Source organism: Anguilla anguilla, chromosome 11 (genome assembly GCF_013347855.1).
Source record: "Anguilla anguilla isolate fAngAng1 chromosome 11, fAngAng1.pri, whole genome shotgun sequence".
Taxonomy (NCBI): domain Eukaryota; kingdom Metazoa; phylum Chordata; class Actinopteri; order Anguilliformes; family Anguillidae; genus Anguilla; species Anguilla anguilla.
In genome coordinates, this window is record NC_049211.1 from 32,172,492 (window position 1) to 32,197,277 (window position 24,786).

General features: G+C 44.2%; 1 protein-coding gene across 3 annotated transcripts in view; it reads left to right on the forward strand.

Moving 5' to 3' along the window:
* The first annotated feature begins 541 nt into the window (after nt 1–541).
* The window catches only part of rtel1 (regulator of telomere elongation helicase 1), a 47,502-nt gene continuing 23,257 nt past the window's right edge, over nt 542–24,786 (forward strand). For 2 of the 3 annotated variants that reach the window (XM_035382151.1, XM_035382152.1), the window contains exons 1-21: nt 559–939; nt 2,032–2,230; nt 4,402–4,495; nt 5,232–5,313; nt 6,047–6,107; nt 7,556–7,631; nt 9,566–9,650; nt 10,715–10,780; nt 12,965–13,118; nt 14,200–14,238; nt 15,415–15,490; nt 15,802–15,899; nt 16,486–16,541; nt 16,792–16,863; nt 17,933–18,014; nt 18,685–18,817; nt 21,597–21,710; nt 22,828–22,868; nt 23,625–23,710; nt 24,061–24,138; nt 24,424–24,501. In XM_035382151.1, coding sequence (XP_035238042.1) covers nt 838–939; nt 2,032–2,230; nt 4,402–4,495; nt 5,232–5,313; nt 6,047–6,107; nt 7,556–7,631; nt 9,566–9,650; nt 10,715–10,780; nt 12,965–13,118; nt 14,200–14,238; nt 15,415–15,490; nt 15,802–15,899; nt 16,486–16,541; nt 16,792–16,863; nt 17,933–18,014; nt 18,685–18,817; nt 21,597–21,710; nt 22,828–22,868; nt 23,625–23,710; nt 24,061–24,138; nt 24,424–24,501 — 1,872 coding nt within the window. In that variant the 5' untranslated portion in view covers nt 559–837. Of the gene's footprint in view, nt 940–2,031; nt 2,231–4,401; nt 4,496–5,231; nt 5,314–6,046; nt 6,108–7,555; nt 7,632–9,565; nt 9,651–10,714; nt 10,781–12,964; nt 13,119–14,199; nt 14,239–15,414; nt 15,491–15,801; nt 15,900–16,485; nt 16,542–16,791; nt 16,864–17,932; nt 18,015–18,684; nt 18,818–21,596; nt 21,711–22,827; nt 22,869–23,624; nt 23,711–24,060; nt 24,139–24,423; nt 24,502–24,786 lie in introns of all 3 variants that reach the window. The other variant, XM_035382150.1, reaches the window with a different exon arrangement.

Here is a 24,786-nt window from a genome sequence, read left to right on the forward strand (position 1 = left end):
AGATAAAAGCCAAATGCTGTCAGGAGGCAGCTCCAATCTCAATATGTACCAAGGGAATTGGACCCATTTGTCTCAGCATGCGAGGAGAATAAATATTTGCTTCATGAGATTATAGTGCTGGTGCTCAATGTGTACTTACAAATTAAACTCAGTTCAAGAGAGCGAGAAGGTCAGTGTAATACCTACAGCATCAAATTCTACTCTTAATTTACAATCACATAATAATAATAATAATAATTATAGTCTTACAGTGTCACTACTACCGCTTCTGCTAGTAATACTACTACTACTACTACTACTACTACTACTAATAATAATAATAATAATAATAATAATAATAATATGCCATTTTATACGGATGTGCTAATAATCTCGGATAATAGAGACTCGATTGGATAATGTAGACTGCAAAACAATCTTGATTTGGCTTTTCAGTGACAAATCTTCCATCAGCAGACCGACTCCATGGTGCGCAGAGCTGATCAATGTTTCATAAAATATTAATATTGAACAATAGGTGGGTGTTACGCGTCTGCGCGTCGTCAAACCCGGAAGTGGACGCATTGCTCATGTGCTGTAAAGCTGGAAACACGGCACCGCGCGAAGTGTGAACGGTTTGTGCGAGTGTAACATAGCATCTAACAAGTTGTCTGCAAGTTTACTATTAGTGGCTATAAATGCAGGGTAGAGTGCTACACTTATTCAGAGTTTTAAGGTGTTGCCAACTGGTATGCTAGTTTTGTCTGTAAAGGCCAAGTGATTGAAAACTCGCTCAATTTATTTCCCTCCAGATTATCAAACTGTGGCTAATGCTAGCTAATATTGCTGTAAAGGAAGATGCCCCCGATTACTTTCAAAGGGGTAACTGTGGAGTTCCCTTTCGAACCTTATGAATGTCAAAAGGACTATATGACCAAGGTCATCGAGTGTCTGCAAAACGTAAGTTTGCTAGCCCCTCGGCCGTATACGAAGGTAATGTTTGCTGTAGGTGGCTAGCTAACGTACCAATGTTGAACTGCCAGACCTGCTAGAAAACTGCTATTTTAACGTCTCTTTTTATATAATACACAATAGCTAACGCGCTACAAAGTGCTGCTATGCAATGCCGCCTTCAGTGTTTAAATATATAACGCTGTCTAGTATGGATTCCTAATGTTAGTTGAAAACGTACATTTTCTCCTGGCAGGAAGTTTTTGAACTGGTAACTAGTCGTCAAATCATGACTCCTGAAAACGCATCCGTGCTTTATTATTGCAGCAGTGTCCTGATTGACAGTCGGGGGGTTGGAATAGAATGAACGATCAATCTATTCTAGGTCGTTACTGCGTACAAATAATAGTGATCCATCTTGTCTAATTATATAACATATATTGGGTACTAGGCCACGTTAAATCACTTGCGTTTTAAAATTACTAACTTAATATGTGTTTGAACTATACAATACAACTTTATTTGTCCACACGGAAAGGAAAATTGCCTTTGGCTCACATGGCCTGACATAGTACACAACAATACACAAAGTGTAAAATAAACACATACGGACACATAAGAAACACATAAGAGCATAAGAGATACAAATAAAAGATTAAGAACCTAACAGTATATGTATTACCCATAATCCATACGCATTTACTGCACCCATAGGCCTTGGCTGATTTTTATTCTTAAGCGTGTTTTGTTTTGATCTCGAGAACTGAATAGTTCATTAGTAAAAACGTGTTGATGAGCTGGATTACCTCAGGTGTAAGAGGCACATGCCCTTTTTGTCCTCATCAGGGGCATGTGATATCTGCAGACAGATAGGAGTGGCAATAACGGATGCGAATGCTGGGCCAGTATCTTGCAAGCTTACTGTTTGGACGGGGATGTGGTACATTCTAGCCATGTGCCTGAAGTGTGCCTACCTACTTTAATTATTCTGTCAAGTTTGTTCTTATTTTGGAAAGAAAGGTCACTTTCCCCCGTACTGTATGCAAAGGATATCCCACTGAAGGTTTTGTGTGTGTTTCTCTGTGTTGCCTTGTTTTTCAGAAGGTAAATGGGATTCTTGAGAGTCCAACCGGCACGGGTAAGACCCTCTGCCTGCTGTGTGCAACCCTTGCCTGGAGAGACTACTTCAAAGACACCATTTCGGCTCGGAAGATCGCAGAGAAACTGGGCGGGGAAGAGCTGTTTCCGGACAGACCCCTGTCGTCGTGGGGGACGGCTGCCACAGACGGCAACACGCCCAGTACGAAACTCACCTGACTGGCACCTACACTCCCCCCTGCCTCCCCCCTCAGTGCGGTTATGCTGTAGCCATACCTGTAGATGTGATCTCTGTTGACACGCATTCTGGGAACTCTTCTGGGAAGGCTTTCCACTAGATTTTGGAACATGGCTGCAGGGATTCACTTCCATTCAGCCCCAAGAGCATTAGTGAGGTCGGGCACTGATGTTGGGCTATAAGGCCTGGCTCGCAGTCAGCATTCTAATTCATCCCAGAGGCTAGGCCAGTCAGGTTCTTCCACACCAAGCTTGGCAAACCATTTCTGTATGGACCACGCTTTGTTCTCAGGGGCATTGTCATGATGAAACGGGAAAGGGCCTTCTCCAAACTGTCGCCAAAAAGAGAAGAACGTAATTTGCCAGAATGTCATTGTTTTCTGTAGCATTGAGATTCCCCTTCACTGGAACTAAGGGGCATAGCCCAAACCACCATGAAAAACACACCCTGAGTGACCATTATTCCTCCTCCACCAAACTTTACAGTTTGTACTATTCATTCCAGCAGGTAGCTTTCTCTTGGCATTTGCCAAACTGCCAGATAGTGAAGGGTATTTCATCACTCCAGAGATTGCGTTTCCACTGCTACAGAGTCCAATTAATAGATTTCATCCGCAAAACGATTTAAATAACTCGCATAGCTGTAGCAACTGTAACAAGTGTGTGAAGTTTCAAAAAATCTACAGGCAGTTGCTGCTATAGAAACGAACACCAGTAGAATGCATTGATAGAACAGTACTTTTAATTGCTTTGGTCCATCATGGAAAGTGAGCCTGTAACAGAAAGCATTGTTCGGATGCATTGTGCTCAGATTGTACTAGGCGGTCTGAAATAATATAACGGGGTTGGGTTACAGTGTGTCTGTTCTTTTTTTTTTTTTTTCTTTAAAGTTTTTGGTTGGGACATGTTGCTCATTGCAAGTTTGAGTGTTTGATGAAGCACCTGTTATCACTGACAATGTTACCGTAACCGCGAAGGAGAGCTCTGCAAAAAATCTGTCGAAGTGCTGTCAAACATTTCATTACAACTGACAGGGACTGGAATCTTGATCCCAGCATGTTTTAGAGTCCACATTGTTGCACTTTGTTTTTCCCAGCATTTGTCGGTATTGTTAAAATGCTACAGGCCTAGCCTATAGGCTACAAATCACACCGTAGGCTAAGATTGACAGATCCCTTCCAAAACTGATGAAATGTCACGGAAAGCACTAAAAAACACTTTCAGTGAACAGAAACAGATATTGATGTTGCCAAGAATGAATATTATATAGAAATTCAAAACAGTTTTAATCAGTCCAATCAGTTCTCATGCGGTTTATTACCTTATTTTCTGTGATGTGCTCTGGAAAACGGATACTTTTGAAACGGATTCCATTTTGTGTTAATTAATGGACCTAGTGCTCAGATCAGTGAGCTTCCCTCGTGCTGAATGTGTGTAGCCCCGGGCACTGAAGCTTATATCTGTGTGTAAAATGAAGAACTCAAAGTCAAAGCAAGTGGAAACTGACATAACCTGCATTGTATTGAAATTATAAGTGGAGATTTATGGAACTTCATTTATGGAATCACATTTTCAATAATATAAGTTAATGTAGCGATAGGTTGCATCAACAACTAATGTTCATAGGGTTCTCCAGGACCAGGGTTGGGAAGCCCTGGATTGGAGGGTGGAGGATGGGGGGATGGGGGGATGGGGGGGTGGGGGGGGGGCTGTTTAAAATGGAAAAATTATGCTGTTTTTAAAGTAAGACTGATATTGTGCACCAGAGCCGTTGACCTGCTGTTTTTTGATGGCTGCAGTCTGTGGAGCGCTGTACAGCTTTCAGAATCTTGAGTAGTCGTCAGCCTGTTTGGGCTCTTTTTATTTAGAAGCCATATTAGAGACCCATCTGCAACAAGAGCCTTTATGTGATAGAGTTGCACTCTTACCACGTTTAATTTCTTCCCCCCTTTTATGTGAAGCTCGGTTTAAGATGGGTTTTGTTGTTCCTCACTCAGTGGCGCACTAGTGTTCTGTATTTACGGTTAGCCCCTCAGCGTTAAATCGTGTTCTGCTATAAATAGCCTTCATTCTCGCCTTTCGCAAACTATGGTTCCATGCGAAAGTTTTTTTGCTGATAACTGTTTCTTTTTCCAGCGTATTACACGGACATCCCTAAGATTATCTACGCCACTCGGACCCATTCCCAGCTCACCCAGGTCGTCGGCGAGCTGAAGAACACTTCGTACAGGTAGGGGGCTGTCGCCAGCCGCGATTGGGCTGTCAGGGGGCCGCTCGCGAAATCTAATTTGCTCTCAGCACTGAGTTGTAAATCAAGGCATTTAATCAGCTTCTCGGCCATTGGCCGGTAGTCAAGAAGGCCACATGCGGTGAGACTGGCTGGCTTTGTAAAATAGTTTTTGCTTTCAGAGTTACAAAAAGTGTGCATTTTGCTGTTTAAAGGCATAGGGAAAATAGCACATTAAATTGGAAAATCCATTGTTATTTACATGGACTGGCCTTAGGGAAAACCGTACCTCCCGATAGCAATTTAAGGATTACGTTGTCAATTGCAGGTGCTTGATCGTGTTAAAATTAAGAATTTTTGGCTGTGGTGTAACACAACAACATCTCAGGCACTTAGTGGAGGACCCGAGCTTTATGACCATAGAAGGGTCGCCTTTTTTCCCTACTACGCAATCTCTGGCTCCAGTTTGCTTTCGTTCATTTTTGATCATTTTTCATGATTAACACTACAACAATTAATTCAGTAAATACTCAGTACCATCCGATATAGTTCTCATCAGTGAAGCTAATAGGAGAGTAATAAAATCATCAGGCACTGCGTACTCCGTTAACTTTTTTCTTCCTGCCACCCACTTGTTTAACTGTTTACTGTAGTGAGTTATTATGCTAGCAGTGCTGATGGTGAATTCTGCGAATGCCCCGCCCCTCGTGTGATGCCATTGGCTGTCCCTTTCCCTCAGGCCGAAAGTGTGTGTACTGGGCTCCAGGGAGCAGCTCTGTATCAACCCTGATGTGATGAGGCAAGAGAGCAACCATATCAAGGTGCGTACCCACAGGGACACACACTCACTCACTCGTGCACACACACACACACACACACACACACACACGTATACACATGCACGCACTCACTCGCACACACAGACACTCACTCACGCACACACACACACGCACACACTCACTCACAGACACTCACACGCGCACACACACACACGCATGCTCACTCGCATGCACACACAGACATGTTCACACTCACACACAAACACACATTCACTCACTCACTCTTACACACACATTCACGCACGCATGCTCGCTCGCTCAAAAAAGCACACATTCACACTCACTGGCTCTCTTCGATTTGTATGTTGCTATTGATGTTTATTGTGCTATTGTGGTAGCATTTAACCAAATATAACTTGATTCGTTTTCATTGTAAAGTTATGTTTTAAATGATGCCTTTTTAAAATTCTGTCATGCTCAGAAAAACCAGTCTTCAGGTTTGCCGTTGCACCAGAATTCCCATCATGCAATTTGCTAAGATGTCATAGATTTTGCAATGAGCAGTGGGAGCTTGAGGCAAGGGAAACTGAAATGGCTGGGCACTCTAAAGCTTACAAATACCAAACAAACTGTTTGGTAATGCACCCCTAGGACATGAACACTTTGGGATCTGGGGTTGTCTGTACCTCAAAATACAAATGAATACAATTGTGGTTACACAGAGCTCTGCATGAGGAGGAATAGCTGGACTTCACTGTTGTATTTTTCTTTTCAGGTTCATATGTGTAGAGCGAAGGTGTCAACGCGCTCCTGCATCTTCTACAACAATGTTGAAGGTAGGCAACCAACAGCAAGAACCTCAGGAACCGGCTATTGTCGTTCCCTAGAATGATTATTGATGGGCAGTCTTCCTTGGAGAGGTGACCCGTTTGATCTTTCCTTACCAAATTTTCACATTGTCCACGGGCCACACTTGACTTTGAACGAAGTGAAGATCATTTGCCATAGACGTTCAGCCCCACGTCTATGGTTGTTTATGGAGGGTGTGAGATCACCAACTCAAAACGCAGTGCCCATCATCGCTAGTTTTATTTTAGCTGCTTTGGTCATGCAAGTTGTTGACGTTAGCCTGATGCTTGTTCTCAGCAGGCACAAACAAACAGTCTAATATGCAGGTCGATATATTGCCATTCAGAGACTTAAACGAGAAAACTTTAATGATCTTGTATGAAATAAACTTGTGTATTAATTTATAAAGACAAACCATGCTTAACCAAGTAATCTGAATACATCCCTCTGAATGGTAGTATTTTTTCCAAGACCAAATATCTAATTTGGATGAAGTGCAGTACTTCAGAAAGAGAATGATTTTTCTTTAGTGATGTAATACTTTTTGCTTATAAATATTTTCCAGTATTTATAGTGTTTCCTACCATATTTTCCTGGGAAACATCTGTGTTTGTCCACTCATCCTCTCATCCACTCATCCTCTTCCTGTGAGCAACTTCCTGTGCTCCACAGACATGCTTGGGTTACTCAGCATTAACATCTGTGCCGTCTAACCTTAAAGACATGAGAAACTGCATGCCACAGCCGCACTACAGACAAAGTGGACCTATCTTTATGAGCGTTTGACTACGACCATATTTTTTCATCAGTTGTGGATATCACAAGATTTCGAGGGTGACAACTCAAAGTCACTTTAGTTTTATGTTACTAAGTCATTTCTCAAGGTATTTATTTGTACACGCATTCTGTATGCAGAAACAGTGGAATATGAGTTTTGAAGTGAAGGGGGAAAAACTGATGTCATTTTTCATCATCTGCTTTGTCGCATTCTGACAAATAAATGCACTGAAGAAAATAAGAGTGTACTTGTTAAAACACCGTGGCTTACCAGTAATGTGACTACAGCACCTTGAGGAATTATGTGCGATCCGACTGGCAATTTTTCAGTATTCCATAAGAATAAATGTTCCCAAGCAGTACCTGGGTCGCTGCCTGCCTGTACATTGTGCTTGCAGGTGCATTTTATGCTTTCTTTAATGTGCCGTCTGAGCAGCTAGCGCGTTTATTATGGGGTGCAGACCAGGGTTGGGGACCCCAGTAGACCCTGCAGCCCTCCAGGACCAGCATTGCGTACCCCCAGTCTATATTTATGCATTGGGTGGCATGTGGTTTTCTGAAACATTTTGCCCCCTGAACTCTGAAAAGGCATATTTCACATTAATGCAGCATTGCGGTAACTCTGCAGTGAGATTTAAATGGTCTAATCTTGTTTCAGAGAAGAGCACCGACAAGGAACTTGCGAACTCGATCATGGACGTCGAAGACCTTGTGAAGTTTGGGAACAAGGGGAGGTTTGTATGCGATGATGCTGTGGTGGGTGGGGTTTAGAAGTTTAGACTGAGGGAGTGCTGGGGAGAAGTGTATGGAGCTCTCTGGAACTGCTGTTTCAAAATGGGAGCATAGAGTCTGCAGACATCCCCCTCTGCCCCCCGGAAGAGTACACATGCTATCGGTTACCCAGGAAACGGTGGATTGGAGATAGTGTGCATGGCAGCCTGGAAAGCTAGCCGTTCAGTTATTGGAGAAGGCACCAAAAGTCTTCTTGTTTCTGCTCCCCATATGACACCATTTTGTGAATAATAGTTCTGCCCGGTTTCACTCATTGCAATGGAGGGGCAGCTAAAAACTTAAAAGGATCTAGCTAATGAGAGAGAGAGAGATACCACAGGCTTGCTAAGGAGATGGCAGTAACAAATAGTAGTTATCAGTGCCATGACATGACTATATAAACTAAATGATAGGCTATATGGCAAATATATTTGTTTGATTCACTGTGTAATGCCGTTATTTGTCTTCAAAAGCGTGTAGCTACACGACACCACTAAGAGGATACAGTGAGATGCTCTTGCCCCTCGCTCAGCCTAGTACTCTTGAGAGACCCATCAACTGAGTTGCTCACTGTGAGTGCAGGGTTACAGCTATGTCCTCCCAACTAAATTGTTACCAAAGTGTCAATGACGTTATGTTAAATCCCTTTGCCTTGAAACGTGACTATAACATTCAAACAAACTCACCTTAGCTGCCTTGCGGGTTTCTTTGTCATGTTCATATAAAATAGCTAAAGGTGGTATTTCTGATGAGATGAGTTGACTATAGCAACCGCTTCTCTGCTGCAGTTAACCCAGTCTCTCTGCTGCAGTTAACCCCGCCTCTCTGCTGCTGTTAACCCCGCCTCTCTGCTACCGTTAACCCCGCCTCTCTGCTGCAGTTAACCCCGCCTCTCTGCTGCAGTTAACTCCGCCTCTCTGCTGTGGTTAACCCCGCCTCTCTGCTGCAGTTAACCCCGCCTCTCTGCTGCTGTTAACCCCGCCTCTCTGCTACCGTTAACCCCGCCTCTCTGCTGCTGTTAACCCCGCCTCTCTGCTACCGTTAACCCCGCCTCTCTGCTGCAGTTAACCCCGCCTCTCTGCTGCAGTTAACCCTGCCTCTCTGCTGCAGTTAACCCCGCCTCTCTGCTACAGTTAACCCCGCCTCTCTGCTACCGTTAACCCCGCCTCTCTGCTGCAGTTAACCCAGCCTCTCTGCTGCAGTTAACTCCGCCTCTCTGCTGCAGTTAACCCCACTTCTATGCTGCAGTTAACCCCACCTCTCTGCTGCAGTTAACCCCGCCTCTCTGCTGTAGTTAACCCCGCCTCTCTGCTGCAGTTAACCTCGCCTCTCTGCTGCAGTTAACCCCGCCTCTCTGCTACAGTTAACCCCGCCTCTCTGCTACCGTTAACCCTGCCTCTCTGCTGCAGTTAACTCCTCCTCTGTGCTACAGTTAACCCCGCCTCTCTGCTGCAGTTAACCCCGCCTCTCTGCTGCAGTTAACCCCGCCTCTCTGCTGCAGTTAACCCCACCTCTATGCTGCAGTTAACCCCGCCTCTCTGCTGCAGTTAACCCCACCTCTATGCTGCAGTTAACCCCACCTCTCTGCTGCAGTTAATCCCGCCTCTCTGCTGCAGTTAACTCCTCCTCTCTGCTGCAGTTAACTCTGCCTCTCTGCTGCAGTTAACTCCTCCTCTCTGCTGCAGTTAACCCCGCCTCTCTGCTGTAGTTAACTCCTCCTCTCTTCTGAAGTTAACCCCGCCTCTCTGCTGCAGTTAACTCCTCCTCTCTTCTGAAGTTAACCCTGCCTCTCTGCTGCAGTTAACTCCTCCTCTCTTCTGAAGTTAACCCCGCCTCTCTGCTGCAGTTAACTCCTCCTCTCTTTTGAAGTTAACCCTGCCTCTCTGCTGTTTTCCAGGGTCTGCCCATACTATCTGTCTCGAAACCTGAAGCAGCAGGCTGACATCATATTCATGCCCTATAACTACCTCCTGGATCATAAGGTCAGCCTCCGTTTTTAAACCCATCCTCAGCTTTTCCGGTGGTGGCAAATTTTTTCATGTGAGAAACAGCCTCATTGCGCTTTTGCCTTTGCTGCAGCGGGGCTATGCTCAGCGCTAATGACGTCAGACCGTTGACTCATTGCTGAGAGAGGGTGTCAGCTGGCTTAATGGAAGATCTTAGTCATACCTGTGAGGCCTTCCTCTGATTGGTGCGCGTCTGCTCCAGCCTGGCGTCCAATGGGGTTCACTCCTGTGTGGGTCTGGGGATTGATGCAGGTCTTTCAATCTAAGTGATAGACCCCTGTCCTGTGTTGTGCTGCAGGCAGGCCCGGCCCGTGGTATAGGTGGTATAGGCGAATGCTAGGGGCGCCATCCATCCATAGGGGCGCCCCAAACGAGGGAAGAATAAAAAATTCAAAATTTTAAACTTTTACTAATACTACTATTTCGAAATATTACAAAAATATCCCACAACAGCAGAACTACATAGCCTATTAAATAGGCCCTATTTTCTGGTTTGCCCACAGCACTTTCTTCCAGTCCAGGTTTTTTTTTCTTCCAGTCCAGTTTTTTCTTTTCCAGTCCAGGTTTTGTTTTCTTCCAGTCCAGTTTTTTTTTTCATCCAGTTCAGGTTTTTTTTTTCTTCCAGTCCAGTTTTTTTTTTCATCCAGTCCAGGTTTTGTTTTCTTCCAATCCAGTTTTTTTTTCTTCCAGTCCAGTTTTTTTATTCCAGTCCAGGTTTTTTTTTTTTCTTCCAGTCCAGTTTTTTTTTAATTCCAGTCCAGGTTTTTAAAATCTTTTTTTTTTTTTTTTTTTACCTCGCAACAAGTTATTTCTCAGTAAAGGGACACCTCGGCCTTTTAACAGTTGTAAAATCAATGCACTACAAAATCCAGCATTCTAAAGCAGTTTAAGGGAAGGCACCACTGTCAAAAACGATGATTTTGGTTCCATATGCCAATTTTGATATTTTTTTGGATATTTTGCTTCTATAACTTCTGTAGTAGGCTTTGTGTGGCTGTATCGGCAGACTTTGTGACTGAAGTGTTTTTTCCTCTCTGCAGAGTCGCAAAGCGCACAGTATTGAGCTGAATGGGGCCGTGATCATTTTTGATGAGGCTCACAACGTGGTAAGCATCTGCAGTCCTCAGTACACACAAGACACGGACACAGACACACACGCACACACACACACAAATACACATGTACACACACACACACACACAAATACACATGTACATACACACACACACACACAAATACACATGTACACACACACATACACACACACTACACGCACGCACACACACGTGCACATACTTGCACACACGCTGTACACATGCATGTGAACACACACACACACAGGCATACACATGTTCACACACACACACACAAATACACATGTACACACACACACAAATACACATGTACACACACACACACACACACACACACACAAATACACATGTACACACACACACACACACAAATACACATGTACATACACACACACACACACAAATACACATGTACACACACACATACACACACACACACACACAAATACACATGCACACACACACACACACACACACACACACACAAATACACATGTACACACACACACACACACCGACGTGCACGCAGGCACACAGGGGGCATGGCTGTTCAGGGATGTCCCCTGGTGGGCGTGGTCCAAGGCCAGACAGTAGGGCGCCGTGGAGGGCCTACTGTGTACGTCTGAGGCGCGGTCTCCATGGGAACGCGTTTATCTTTCCCCACAGCATGCATTAGCCAGGGAGCGCCTGTCGCCCGTCTGGATAGAGACTACAGATGAGCTCAGCAGGGAGCCCTGGAACACAGCCCCCCCCCCCCCCCACGCACGCACGCAGCATACACACGTCCCATCTCTTTCTCAGAATCTCTTTCTCTCGGTTTCTCTCCCTCTTTCAAATCTCTTTCTGTTTCTCTCTGTTGTTCAGATCTTTCTCTCAGTTTCTCTCCCTCTTTCATATCTTTTCTATTTCTCTCCCTCTTTTAAATCTCTTTCTCTTTCATGTGTGTTTTATCTTTTTTCAAATCTGTTTCTGTTTCATTTTTTTCCAGTTTCTCTTGTCTGTCATATCACTTGTTTCGCTTTCAAGTCTTGCATCTCTCATATCTCTCTCTATCCCTGTCACGCACACCCACTCCCGTGCAGACTCATTTCATAACCAGTCTCTCTCTCGCTCTCGCTCTCTTTCAGTCTCATACAGACACACACACGCACACACACACACACACACGCTCTTTGTGATTTCTCTTGAGGGCCTGGTTTGTGCTTTAAGGCGTCACCCCCCCTCCCCCATCTGTCTGGCTCTCTTTCTCTCTCTAGGGAGCAGCTTGAAAGGGGCGCTGTGATTTCCCGTTTCCCGAGCCCCAAATCCCTGGCTCTCCCCAGTTTTACATCATAACCAGCACCTAGCTGACTGCTGATTTGCTACCTTTATGCAGGATTTGGCTACGTCTGGGCTGCATGTGTTGCTTTCAGCCTGCTCTGCGTGTAGAAATGTGTTCGTGTGGAGTGAAATGACCATTTCAGCAGTGTAAGATGTTCAGTTCTGCAGTATGTGCGGACGACAGTACTGGCGTTTTATAGTTGAACTGTTGCGTTTCCCGTAAGAAGTAGGGTTGTGTTCATGAAGCTGAGCCTGGGGCCCAGCCCCGCCTCCACCTCCCGGTTTGGATTTCTCTAGGCAGCTGTGAGTGCGCCAAGGTGGGCCCGCCCGCGGCCACATTGGGGCAATGTGTCACAGCGCTCAGAGCGCCAGGGTTCCGCCCCGCTTTACGAGCCCCTTCAGCAAGTGGCATAAACCTGTCTGTTGATTTCTTCAAAATTTAAATATCATCCAGACAGGTTGGCTGTAAAACTGTCTAAGAATAAAAAAAAATGGCACTCTGAGATCTATTCCAAGTCAGTTTGATAAATAGAAAAGGCTGAGATTTTAGTCATTGGACTTTCATCAGAACATTCTCATGAAAACTAAAATGTTAAATTTGTGGATAGTTTCAGGTATATTCTGCCCATAGACGGCATCGCCGTCTGTAAATTTTTTTTGGCCGTTATCACTATAAAGCAGAAGCTCTGGACACGTAGGTAAAGCCACACAACAGTGAACCTAAAGGTTGCAGGTTCGATTCCCAGGTAGGACACTGTCATTGTTCCCTTGAGCACGGTATGTAAAAAGTTCTGGAGAAGAGTGTCTGCTAAACGCCTGCAGCCTCTCGTCTGAGAAGGGAAACCAAATAAACACTCTAGCTCGCTCTCTTCACAGGAGAAAATGTGCGAGGAATCCACCTCCTTCGATCTGACGCCCTACGACATGGCGACCGCCATCAAAGCGGTGGACAACCTCTTGGTAGAGCAGGCAAGGGATGCTGGGAAGGAAGGGGTGAACGAGGACTTCAACGTGGACTCTCTGAACTCGGGTAAGTCCACCGCCGAGCCGAGGAGCAGCAATTAAGGAACAACAGTGGCATTTCATTGCTGGGGAACTCAGGGAAAGAGTTTTGTTGGACGTACCAAGAACATGCAGTTGAACCTTGTCGTGGCTGTTGGCCAAGAAAACAGTTAGAGGGGAAGTGCTTCAGAGGCTGAGCAGCAGAGGTGCGGCCTCGGTGTACACATGGCGTAGCCCACACCTGACCTGGTAAAAACATGACTACACAATGGCAGTTTTGTTAAATAGGACCATTACATTATTACATTACAGGCATTTAGCAGACGCTCTTATCCAGAGCGACTTACACAACTTTTTACATGGCACTTTACATTGTATCCATTTATACAGCTGGATATATACTGAAGCAATGCAGGTTAAGTACTTTGCTCAAGGGTACAACGGCAGTGTCCTTACCCGGGAATCGAACCTGCGACCTTTCGGTTACAAGCGCAGTTCCTTACCCACTGTGCTACACTCCGTCCTACGGACCACCGTGCCTTTTATCTCCTTCCTCAGAGATCTGAGTCTGAGGGTTTATTGATTTTTTTTTTTTCTTCTGGTGTTTGCGGAGGCGCTCGTGAATTCTGCTGTTAATACTTGAGGGAAACCGTGGTTACCTTGTCTGACTCTTCTGTCCAGATTTATGCTTTACGGGGTATTGTTGACGTGTTCCTGAAATTATTATATATGCTCATTGAGCAATTCAATACACACGTGATTGACTGCAGCACCGAAGGTCTTTTCATCCATGAAAGAAAATCAAGGCTATTTCCAGAAACATTCTGCCTCCCCCTGTTCCCTTGTTCCTGACACCGTCGGTGTAAACATCTCAATAAAAAACATGAAGGTCGTGAAACTAGCCAGTTTTTACTTGTGCCAATAAAACACAGGCGTCAAACATTAAACACCCATAATATGTCAACATGTCACCTCAGCTTCTAGTAAAGTGAAAACGCAGACTAGTTCATTTTGGCATGTATACTCTGTTACATGCACAACCATTTCACTTTTCAAGGTTGTTGCATTTTAAAGTTGTTTCCCCCCCCCCCCCCCCCCCCCCCCTCCAGGTTTGAAATTGGACATTACGTCTATCGCAAAAATAAAACGTAAGTTTCCTCTCAAAAACAAACGGCAGTTGTGTGTTCTTCCATCTGCAAAGTCATGTTAAATTTGTAAAAGAGGTATGAAAATTGAGCCAATGGCAGTCAGGACACTGCTGTTGTAGCTGTTAGCGGCATTCTTTATATGCTTAAAGGAGTAACATGGTGGTTGAACGTGACACTTCCCAGTTGTCTTCAGGCAACAACAAAACAAATGTGCATAATTTTTTTATTATTCAGTCATTTCAATGTACTTTAAAACAAATTTTTCTAAGCCTAAATTTCCCACTATAAAAGTTCACCCGAACCGTCTGGGCATGGTAATGAGAACTGTCAGTTAGCTATGATTGACAGACCGTGCCCCGTTACCATAGCTACCCCCATGATTCGCGCTCTTTTTGGGAGACTTTTCACAAGCTAGCTAGCTTAGTAGTATAACAAGTATCGATAGATAGCTAAGGTAAGGACGTTGACTTATATCCAATTATAATTTTTTGCTATCTAGCTAGCCAAGTTAAGATAAAAGCACAACGTCCTCATAAAAGCAAACTAGCTAGCTAACGTTATCGATAACATTGCCTTATGAAAGCAAACTGCCTAGCTAGCTAACGTTAACTAGCTAGCTAGCTAAATGAATATAACCAGAAATAATCTAATAGTCCTTAAAAGGCACTCTAATTTAAGTGAACCTAACATTAGTCAAATATTTGCATTGTCTTGCCCATAAGCCAGCGGCGCAAACTATGGGTCTCGAGTTATCCATGGGTTTATGGGGCGTGGAAAGGGGAGTGGTTACTGTGTTCGTGACGCACCAAGTTGACAACTTTCTCAACCGGTTGAAAATAGGACGATAAATTTAAAATGCATATTTTCTCAAATACAGAACGGACATATTTAATACTTTACTCATTGTGTTTCTTCAATGCCTCTTGTGCAAATAGCACATAAAACCGAGAAAGTGTGAAAATCACCATGGTACTCCTTTAACTCAAGTTTACAAGGTCATGCAGTAGACGCACAAACCCTTCGGGTGTTCAAGTCCAGCCTTGATTCAGTGCTAAATACACGTTAGCCTGTAGCTAAATGACCAGTCTAGCTGGGTTGAATGACCTGTTGTCTTTTTATTGTTCTTTAATGAACGTGGGCAGTTTAGAGCAGATTTGTTTTGCGATGGCCTTTCAGAAATCCTCCTGGACCTGGAGGCTGCTATCGATTCCTTTGAAATTCCTGATGGCAAAGGGGTGACCAAGCCTGGGAGGTGAGTGAGTTAACGCCTTGTTCCCCAGGCCTGAATCGTCCTCTGGTGGGAGTTCCTCTGAAACGCCCTCTGTTACGCATAACACTTCTGGCTGTTGCTCGATATGTACCACACACAGGACACGCAGTGCTCTATAGATGTCGCACACATACTGTAACATGGGAATTTGGGTCTTACTGATGCTATCAGTTTGACTGATTGTTTACATTGCAATATCTGGTTGATTTTTTTATTGTTGTTATCCTGTTCATATATAAAGAAGATCTTTTATTTTTTTGTTTCTGTGTTTTCTGTCCGTCTCTCCACCTCAGCTTCATATACGAGCTGTTCCAGAGGGCCCAGCTCACCTTCGTCACCAAGGCGGCCATCTTGGAAGCTCTGGAACAGATCGTGGGCTATCTGGCCGGACGTGAGTGCACTTCACTTCCTGTCTCAGCACTTCCTGTTTATCTCAGGGCCTCAGTGGATTTGTTATAATAAAATTAAATTGTTATTTTATGAAGCACAGGTCGTATACAGTACGTGCCCAAATACATTTTGCGCAGTGTTTTGCGTAATTAATATAATAATACTAATAACACAGTTATCCACCAGAGAACATAAACCTCTGAGCTGTATTAAAAGCACAGTTGTGGTTCTGGGGGTTATAAGCACAAAATAACATCCAGTAAATGTGTGCCGTACGATCCCTTTTTAAAACTAAAATGCAAGTAGCTTGTTCATTTTTAAAGTGGTTAATTGACTGAAACGGTTCAGTGTCTCTGATGTCCTGAGTGAAATATTTTCCGAAGCTGGGCTGTCTGTCCTGGGAGGGACTCGGCACACAACCAATCCCAGCCGCCTATCCACCAGCGTCCTGCGAGTGGGCACCGCGTCGGTCCGCCCGCGGCAGGGCCGTTCCCCGGCCGTTTTGGTAAACCGGTATGGATGCCCCTCCACTGACGGGGAAACTGTGCCGCCGATGGCCACTGATTTTTTTACTCTGTTCGTTTCAGGGCCTGGAATTTTTCACAACACGTCCGGATTGCAGAAGTTAGCGGACATCATCGAGGTGGGATACGTACTGTAGTTTATACAATATATACTGTAGTTTATGCAGCATGTCATTTTAATAACAAATCACCTCATAACGATGTGATGCTTTAATGATAATGGAAGCTGAAACAATGTGAGGAGAATGCTGTTCAGCACATCTAGAACATGACAACATCAGAATATATAATGAGGAGAGCAGGCCATTCAGCTCCTGAGGCCTGTCACTGACCTGCGCCGACCTCGTGCGTGTCCTTTCTGTTTCACAGCTGGTGTTCTGCGCAGAGCCACCAGAGGGCAGTGCTGGAAAGCACATTGCAGACAACACTAAAGAGTTCAAGGTGAGCTCAGGCGCTGCACTCGGTTTTAAATGCTGGGAAACGACTCCCAGGGATTCCCGCCCAAAACTGTTTCAAGGTTCCCGACAAATATAATGATGGGAAAATGGGAAACATGTTTTCGTTGGCGTATGCCAGCGCTGCTATTTTAGTGGATGTGTGTAATTACGTTTCTTCAGAACGACCACAGCTTTCGTTTGAAACGCTTGTGACGCCGCATCCCTGGAGGCCGAGAGAGTTGTCTGTCTGCGGGCCGTTCGCTACAAGGACCAGAAATCGCTTTTGTGCAGGAATTTGTCGATGCATTCTGCGTCTTGAAAACACGTTTCTAACGGGGAAAACGAGGAGGCATGTTTTAATTGGGGAGATACTGGTTTTTATGATTTGGCACTGTCTGTTTAAATAAAATAATAGGCCAAAAGTCTGTTTTGCGGCTATTACAGGCCGTTTCGTTGTATTTGAATTTTTGCATAGGTCTAGCTAAAATGTCTTATAGGCAATAGCCTATTAATTTAGTTATAATCCAAGAGCGCTTAAACCTTAGTGTAGGAATTTGATTCGCTAAGCAAGTAATACCAGTATGATATTGTTCTGTTGAGTCTGTGGGGTATTATTCAGCCCAAAATGAAAATCGAAAATTATGATTTGAATTGATTTGAATAATTTTTTAGAGCAGTTGAGCGAGCGTAAGTGATTTGCTCACTGTGTCAGCCTGCAATGCCTACTATAGAGTACTGCTCAGACATGCTAATCTCCCAGTGACTCAAAGCATGATGGGAAGTAGAATTGGACTGAATGAAATCGTTTCGCTTGGCTTTCCATTAAACTCACAGTTCAGTCGGCCCTTTTCACACAAGCTTTATTTCCCAGGATCACATTTCTGGTATTACCTGATCTTTTCTCAGAGTTACTCATGGTTATGACAGCGTGCAGGAAAAACAATGGATTCAGAATGAAAGCAATGAAAGCCCTTCAGTTCGGAATGACCTCACGCTGCAGGAATGTTTTTTTTTTTTTTTCCTCCCCTCGCTGTGTCACGTCCATATTTCTTGAGCACATTCTGTCTTAATAGGTTCACATCCACCGGGACACCAGCCACAATCGAAAAAAACAAGCCGTGGACGTGTGGGCCTCATCGTCCTCGAAGAAACAAGGTGCTCAGATGAATGCATCTGCTTCCTGTTTTTTTTTTTCTTTCCCCCCTGTTACTCCTGTACGATGTGTGTAATGCAGATTTCAAAGCACGGCCTTTTTTGGGGGGGGGTTGGAATTTCCTTAAACTAGATTTTTTGCTGGTCCATCCCAATCTAATTGTCCTAATCCTAATCCTTCCATTTTGAAACATGCCCTTTGGAAAAATAATTGCTAGTGAATTACTTTGTCCCCCCCCCCCCCCCCCCCCCCCCCCCCCCCCCCCCAAGCACACATCCACTTTTAGGTTCCTTGATTTTTTTTTTACCAGACTGAACATTGATTTTATTTGCTACTTTTCCATTGGTACTACCCATCAGATAAATTTTTTCTATAATTTTACATTTGGTAACTGTGTACCGTTCCTGGTGAGTACGGAATAATCCCAAACATTCAACCTTGTATGTTCAAAAGACATAATCCCACTTAATCCCACACAGGCAACCTGGTATATTCAAAATGTAATCCCATTTAATCTCTCATTCAACCTTGTATGTTGAAAATGTATAATCCTCTGTAGTCTGACCACAGGATGTATGAAGGTGGGTCCTGGGTCCTGAGCAGGGGGGTGGGTCCTGGGTCCTGAGCAGGGGGGTGGGGCCTCATCTGACCCCAGAGTGTTTTCTCCTGCAGGGAACATCCTGAGTTACTGGTGCTTTTGCCCCGGGTTCAGCATGAAGGAGCTGGTGCGCCAGGGGGTCCGGAGCATCATCCTGACCAGCGGCACCCTCTCGCCCCTCTCCTCCTTCACCTCCGAAATGCAGATGTCAGTGCTGCTACTGCCCTTTCCAGCCGAGCCGTTAAAAGTCAAATCTCTCTCACTCCCTGTCTCTCTCCCACTGTCTGTCTCTGTCTCTCTCCGTCTCTCTCTCGCTCCCTCTGTATCTGTCTCCCTCACTCTCTTGCTCCCCCTCTTGCTCCCTCTGTCACTCACTCACTGTCTGTCTCGCTCTCGTTCCCTGTCTCTCTCTCCCTTTGTCTCTCTCTCTCCAGAGCAACTTGCACAACTTTTTACACAACTTTTTGCTCTGTCTTTCTCTCTGTCTTTCTCTCTGTCTCTCTCGTTTTCCTTCTGTCTTTCCATCCCTTGCTGTTTCCTGCCCCAAATCACTCTTTCTCTCACTCCTCTATTTTGTTGTTTTAATTTTGAATAAATTAGATTTTTATGTAAAATGATGCAGAAATACTGTAAAGCGGAAAGGTCCTGAAAACCAAAATGAAAACAGGAAGTGGAATTGAAATTGAAATATTAATAAACACATATAGAATATAAAACATATATAATAATAATAATAATAACAACATGTAGTAGAAAGAAAATAACGTTGGTCTGCATTCTCTGTAATTGATGGGGGAAAAAGATAAAGATGGGTTTGCGTGACAAGTCTTGGGTTAGCCAGCTGAACTTTGGACCAAAGAAACACGATATAATACCAGAGAAAACACAATATTGTTGACTCATACATGGGGAGTTTCCTATTCCCACCTGTTTGTTTCTATAATTGAGTAGTAGCATATTCATTTTGGATGGCGACCTTAATGTTTTGTAATGTTTTGGTCATTTATGACTAGGGCAATCAGCTTGTCTCCACCATGTGACCTGCAGGGATTTAATCTTATTTTTAATAATCCTCCATCCTCCGGGGGTTTCCATAGACTCTCCCAACAGCACAATCAAGTGACTAATTGTGCAATTAATTTTTAATGGAGACATTTATAAAAAACAGTTAGTTGATCTAATATGGGGAGAGTCAGGAAGGAAAGTGAGCATGGGTGGAAGTTTAAATGCTATGTAAAGCATGGCTTTGAGCCAGTGGTCTTCACTCCTGGTTTTGGACAGCCACAGGGTCTGCTGGCTTTCGTTGTTACTCAGCACTTGAGCAGCACGGCAATTGATCAGGTAAAGCAGTTGATTACTCAGTTGACTCAGGTCACCTGGTTTATTGGAGCGGGTTCAGTCACTGGTCTTCAGGAAAAAAACAAAAACCCGCAGACTCTGTGGCTCTCATTTTTATTGTGGGTATTTCCCACTGCTTCTAACAAACCTAACATGCCCCTTAACACTTAAAGGATAATAAAAACTAGATCATGTTTTTGTTTGAGTTGCGCAAAAACATACCCTTGCACTGCCACTCAAACGTTAAAAGGTTATGTTTGTTTTGCCCAGAGCCAGGCCCACACCCGTGGAGTAGAAGTAGGTGAAAACTTGACATTATCATCAGTGCTTAAGCAGTGGCAATTACATTGTCGGCTTAGATTGTTGAGGCGGTGCAAACAGGAAGATTTATTGTGAAGGGCCTTGGCAGAAACGCACGCTATTGCGGAAGATTGAAAATACCAATGCGAGGGGAGATAACGAGGGGAGTCGAGACGGCGGCCCTGTTCATGGCACGCGAACGCACGCGTCTGATCTCGGCCTCGTTCCCGATGACTAACGTGCCGTCGTCTCGCCCGAGACTCAACCTAAAACTGCCGTAATCCGATAAGCCTTCAGATATCGTCAGAGCTCACCTGACACATCTGATATGTCTCTCTCTCTCTCTCTCTCTCTCTCTCTCAATTTCAATTTCAATTTCAAACTTTATTGGCATGACAAATATAGGCACTTGTGTTGCCAAAGCAGTGGTTATAACATACAACTATATACAATTAATCCGTTATATAAAAAATAAAATAAAATAAATAAAAAAAAATATATACAAAAATATCAGTAAGTGATGTTAGGTGTGTGTGTGTGTGTGTCTGACTATCTGTGTGTTATGTGCATGAGTGAATATTATGTGTCTGCTTGTACGTGTGTATGCTGTGTGTAAATGTGTGCATGAGGTGGTCACACATTGTCCCTCAGAGTATGGCAAGAGAACACAAATTGTGCTGCTAATATGCAGCAGCCTTTTTCTTCTCCTAATAGGTAGGGTAATCTATCGTCATTGGGTATATCATTGAATTGGGGACATTTCTGGATTATTTTTTGGTAGAATTTTTGGCGAATTTGGTCAAATTTTGTGCATTCCATTAGGAAGTGTTTTTCCGTTTCAATTTGGTTGCCTTTGCATTGTTGGCACAATCTATTTTCTTTTGGCAACCATGATTGTCTGTGCCTGCCAGTTTCTATGGCTAAGTGGTGCTTGCTGAGTCTGTACCTCGTCAAGGTGGTTCTCAGTTTTTTGTCAGTAACTGTGGTCAGGTAGTTCGCTACAGCATACTGTCTTTTTAGGGCCAAATAACATTTCATTTTACTTTGCAATTTTGTTTTAGTTTCCCAGTAGGTTATATAATTCTGTTTCAGCTGTGTTGCAATTTGGTTTATTCTAATTATGTTTGTAGTTTTGTTCTGATCCTGAGAAGGTGAGGTGTTAGTGTGTGTTAGTGTATGTGGGGAACTAAGGCTCAGGACCAGCTGAGTGAGGGGATTGTTTGCTTTGCTCAACTCTTGGTATTGCAGGGCTTTGTATTGATGTGAGTGGGGGTCACTTTGTTTTTGGTGCTTCCTCTCTCTCTCTCTCTTTTCTCTCTTCTCCTTGCGTTGTGGGCGTTCTTTTCAGACCTTTCCCGGTGCGTTTGGAGAACCCGCACGTAATCCAGCGAGACCAGATCTTCGTCAGCGTCGTCGACAGAGGGCCCGATGGCGTGCAGCTGAGCTCGGCCTTCGATCGGAGGTGCGCGTCAGGCGGCGCCGCCGCGGCTCCGGGGTTTTCCCGCCTCGGCCGGAGACGAAAGGCGGGGAGCAGGCCCGGTGTCTTGGGTTTGCCTTGTCACTCGAAACCGTTTTTTTTTTTCCCCCTCACCCAGCATTGATTTCCCTGCCGCTTTTTGTTACTTAATATTTCAACTTGTATTGTGTTTACTAAAAGTTGCCGGGAAACAGAAATAACACAGGTGCGTTGTAAATGTAACCTCTTTGTCCAAATGCCAAATCTGGCTAGCCCTTAACAATTTAGGACTTTATGACTCCTCGTGTGAGCATCACCGGGACTTGGAAAATAGCTTAAATGAAGCAAGAGACTTGTACCATTTAGAATACTAACTTATATATGGTATGTATTATTTTACATTCATAATTTAGGTCGAAATTAAGTGCCACAAATGCAATTATCTTAGCAAAAATAGAATAATGAAGTTGTTCTCCTAATAATGTCCCCACATTATATACAATAAAATAATATTCCACAGTCAGAAAAGGTTTGACTATGTTCTAGCTTCGTGGTAAACCAAACATCAAACCTGACCGAGCCACTTGCAGTGCATTGTGGGGAACATACCTCTACTAATTATAGAATATTGGGGATTGATATTTGAAACGTGTCTGTCTTAACCTTGCACGTGGCACCAATTATGTAGGTGGAGTGGTATAACCGCACTAAATGATCAGTCTCATAAAATGAACCATGAAATTGGGTTTAGAGTTAATAATTAAAATGACCAGTACTAATTGTCCAATATAATTAATGATATAATCTATCTCAGGACACTGGCCACTAGGGGGCTTGCGCGAAGCGGGTAAGGCTGAAGGCTACAAGCAGTATTTGCCAGAGTGATACTAGAAAGAGTACATACTAATGCAACCCCACACATCCTTTTAGAAACCCCTGAATCTGGTTCTTCCTGCTTTTACGTCTGTCTGAAAGTGGCATGCCCTGTCTCCTTGTGCTCTCCATTACAGCTGGAGTTGAGTTAGTGCCTAAGGACAGATGGAACCTGAGACTTTCATTTCCTTATTTACCTCGGAACTGTGGCCTTGCGCGGTTTCAGTGAAAATGTGTTCTTTTCTTCTAGGTTTGTTCCTGAAAATATGGCTTCGCTGGGCAATACCATCGGTAAGATGTGACCTACTTTTTTTTTTTTTCTGCTCCCGCGGTGAACACGTTTCTTTTGTTCGCCTGACCACTTATGCCAGTTATGAGCTGGAAAGTGTCCACGTATGTCTGTGGTTTGAATTCACTGGAAAAGCCGTTCATGCGCACCACCGCAGCTTATGTTACTCTGCCCACACCAGGATTCAGCCCTGAAACCCTACGGGCCTTTCCAATAAAGACAATTAGGTAAGCTTGGGTAAACCGCTGACTAGACCCTGATGTGTTGTACTGCACATATTTCCTGGCAGTGTCCTCCCCTCATTTTCCCATCAGACCTCGCTTACCGGCAGCAAAAACATCACGTACAAATGCCCTCCCGTAGGAAACCATTCTATACCGCCCCCTGCTGTCCACCATTCACCAGCTCTCTGCGTTGATGAAATGTGCAATCGCGCGTGATACCAAATACTCACGATAATTGTAATTTGATTCTTTTTCGTGAGAGAGAGAAGTGTCTGATCAGTTGGAGCAGCTTCTGTTTGTGTGGCGCTCTGCCATTTGGCAAAGAAACTTTCCGGTTAGATCCCGGACAAGACGTGTGGCGCGGTTTGTCGGGTGACTCTTGGTCATGTGATTCTCCTGTACGGGGTCCGAGCCCCATCATGCCACTTTCTCGGCTGTGGCCCTTTCTCCTATCCTCTCTAACTGATGACATCCTGTTCTTTAAGTTTAAAACCTCATGTTTTTTATTCTGTCCTTTTTATTTTCCTCCCACAGTAAATTTGGGACGGGTTGTTCCCCACGGCCTACTGGTGTTCTTCCCCTCTTATCCAGTGATGGATAAGACCATCGAATTCTGGAGGGTAATTAGCTTCCAAGAATTTGAATTAACAGGGCATCGTTTCGGTCTCAAAGACCTGGCATCATCAGGATGCCTGAAGTAGGTCATTGCGACCGAAACGTCACGTTGTTAATTTAAATTCTTGGGAGCTTTTAGTTTTGGTGTGTGGATATCTTTTCCATTTCATAGTTTGCCTTTTTTTTTTTAAATCCAGCGCCTGAACCCAACTTGGGCTGGACGTGCACACTAATATCTTTCCATTGTAATTAGCTGTGTTTTTAATGCTATGTGAATGTAGCCGTTAGCTAGAGTCGGGGCGCGGCTCTGTCGCAGCGCTACCCTAGCGAGCGCTCTTTGCCCTTGTCCCCGCAGGCTAACGGGCACGCTGACCGAATAGAGAAACTGAAACCCATGTTTGTGGAGCCGCGAGGCAAGGGGACCTTCACTGAGGTTAGCACAGCATATATTTTTCATGTCTTTGTGTCATAGTGGGTACTTTCTTTATTGCTATTTATCATTTCCTTCTCGCATACTATGCTGCAGAATAAATTGGCCCATGGGGATAATTATGGCTCTATATAACTAGCGGTGCTGCAGCCGTTAGCCTTTGCTTGCACGCTAATCACTGAAGGTGCTGTAATGGCTCTCCATGGGGCATTCCGTCTGTTGACATTACTCATAGGCAAAAGCCACCATTTGTGGGATGTAATGTTTCTCTCTTGTCCTGCGGTTTAGGTGATGGATGCTTATTATAGTAAAGTTGATGATCGTGAAACGAAAGGAGGCAGTTTCTTTGCAGTATGCAGAGGAAAGGTGAGCCTTTCCGTTTCTCCTCTTTAACGTTTATATTTCACACTGCTGTCCTGGCTGTACGACGTTGTCAATGTGTGCATTTGATTTGATATTTAGTACTGCTTGTCCTGATTATCTGCTGTTTGCACAGTTGGATGTATAAACTTTATTACATCATTTTCAGATGTGTGTGTGTGTTTGTCACATGACGTGACATCATACTGTTACATCCACTGTGGGGGACGCTTCTCACCAAGTAGATGGTGGTTTAAATCAGCCTGGAAAACTAGTAATTTCCTGTTTTCT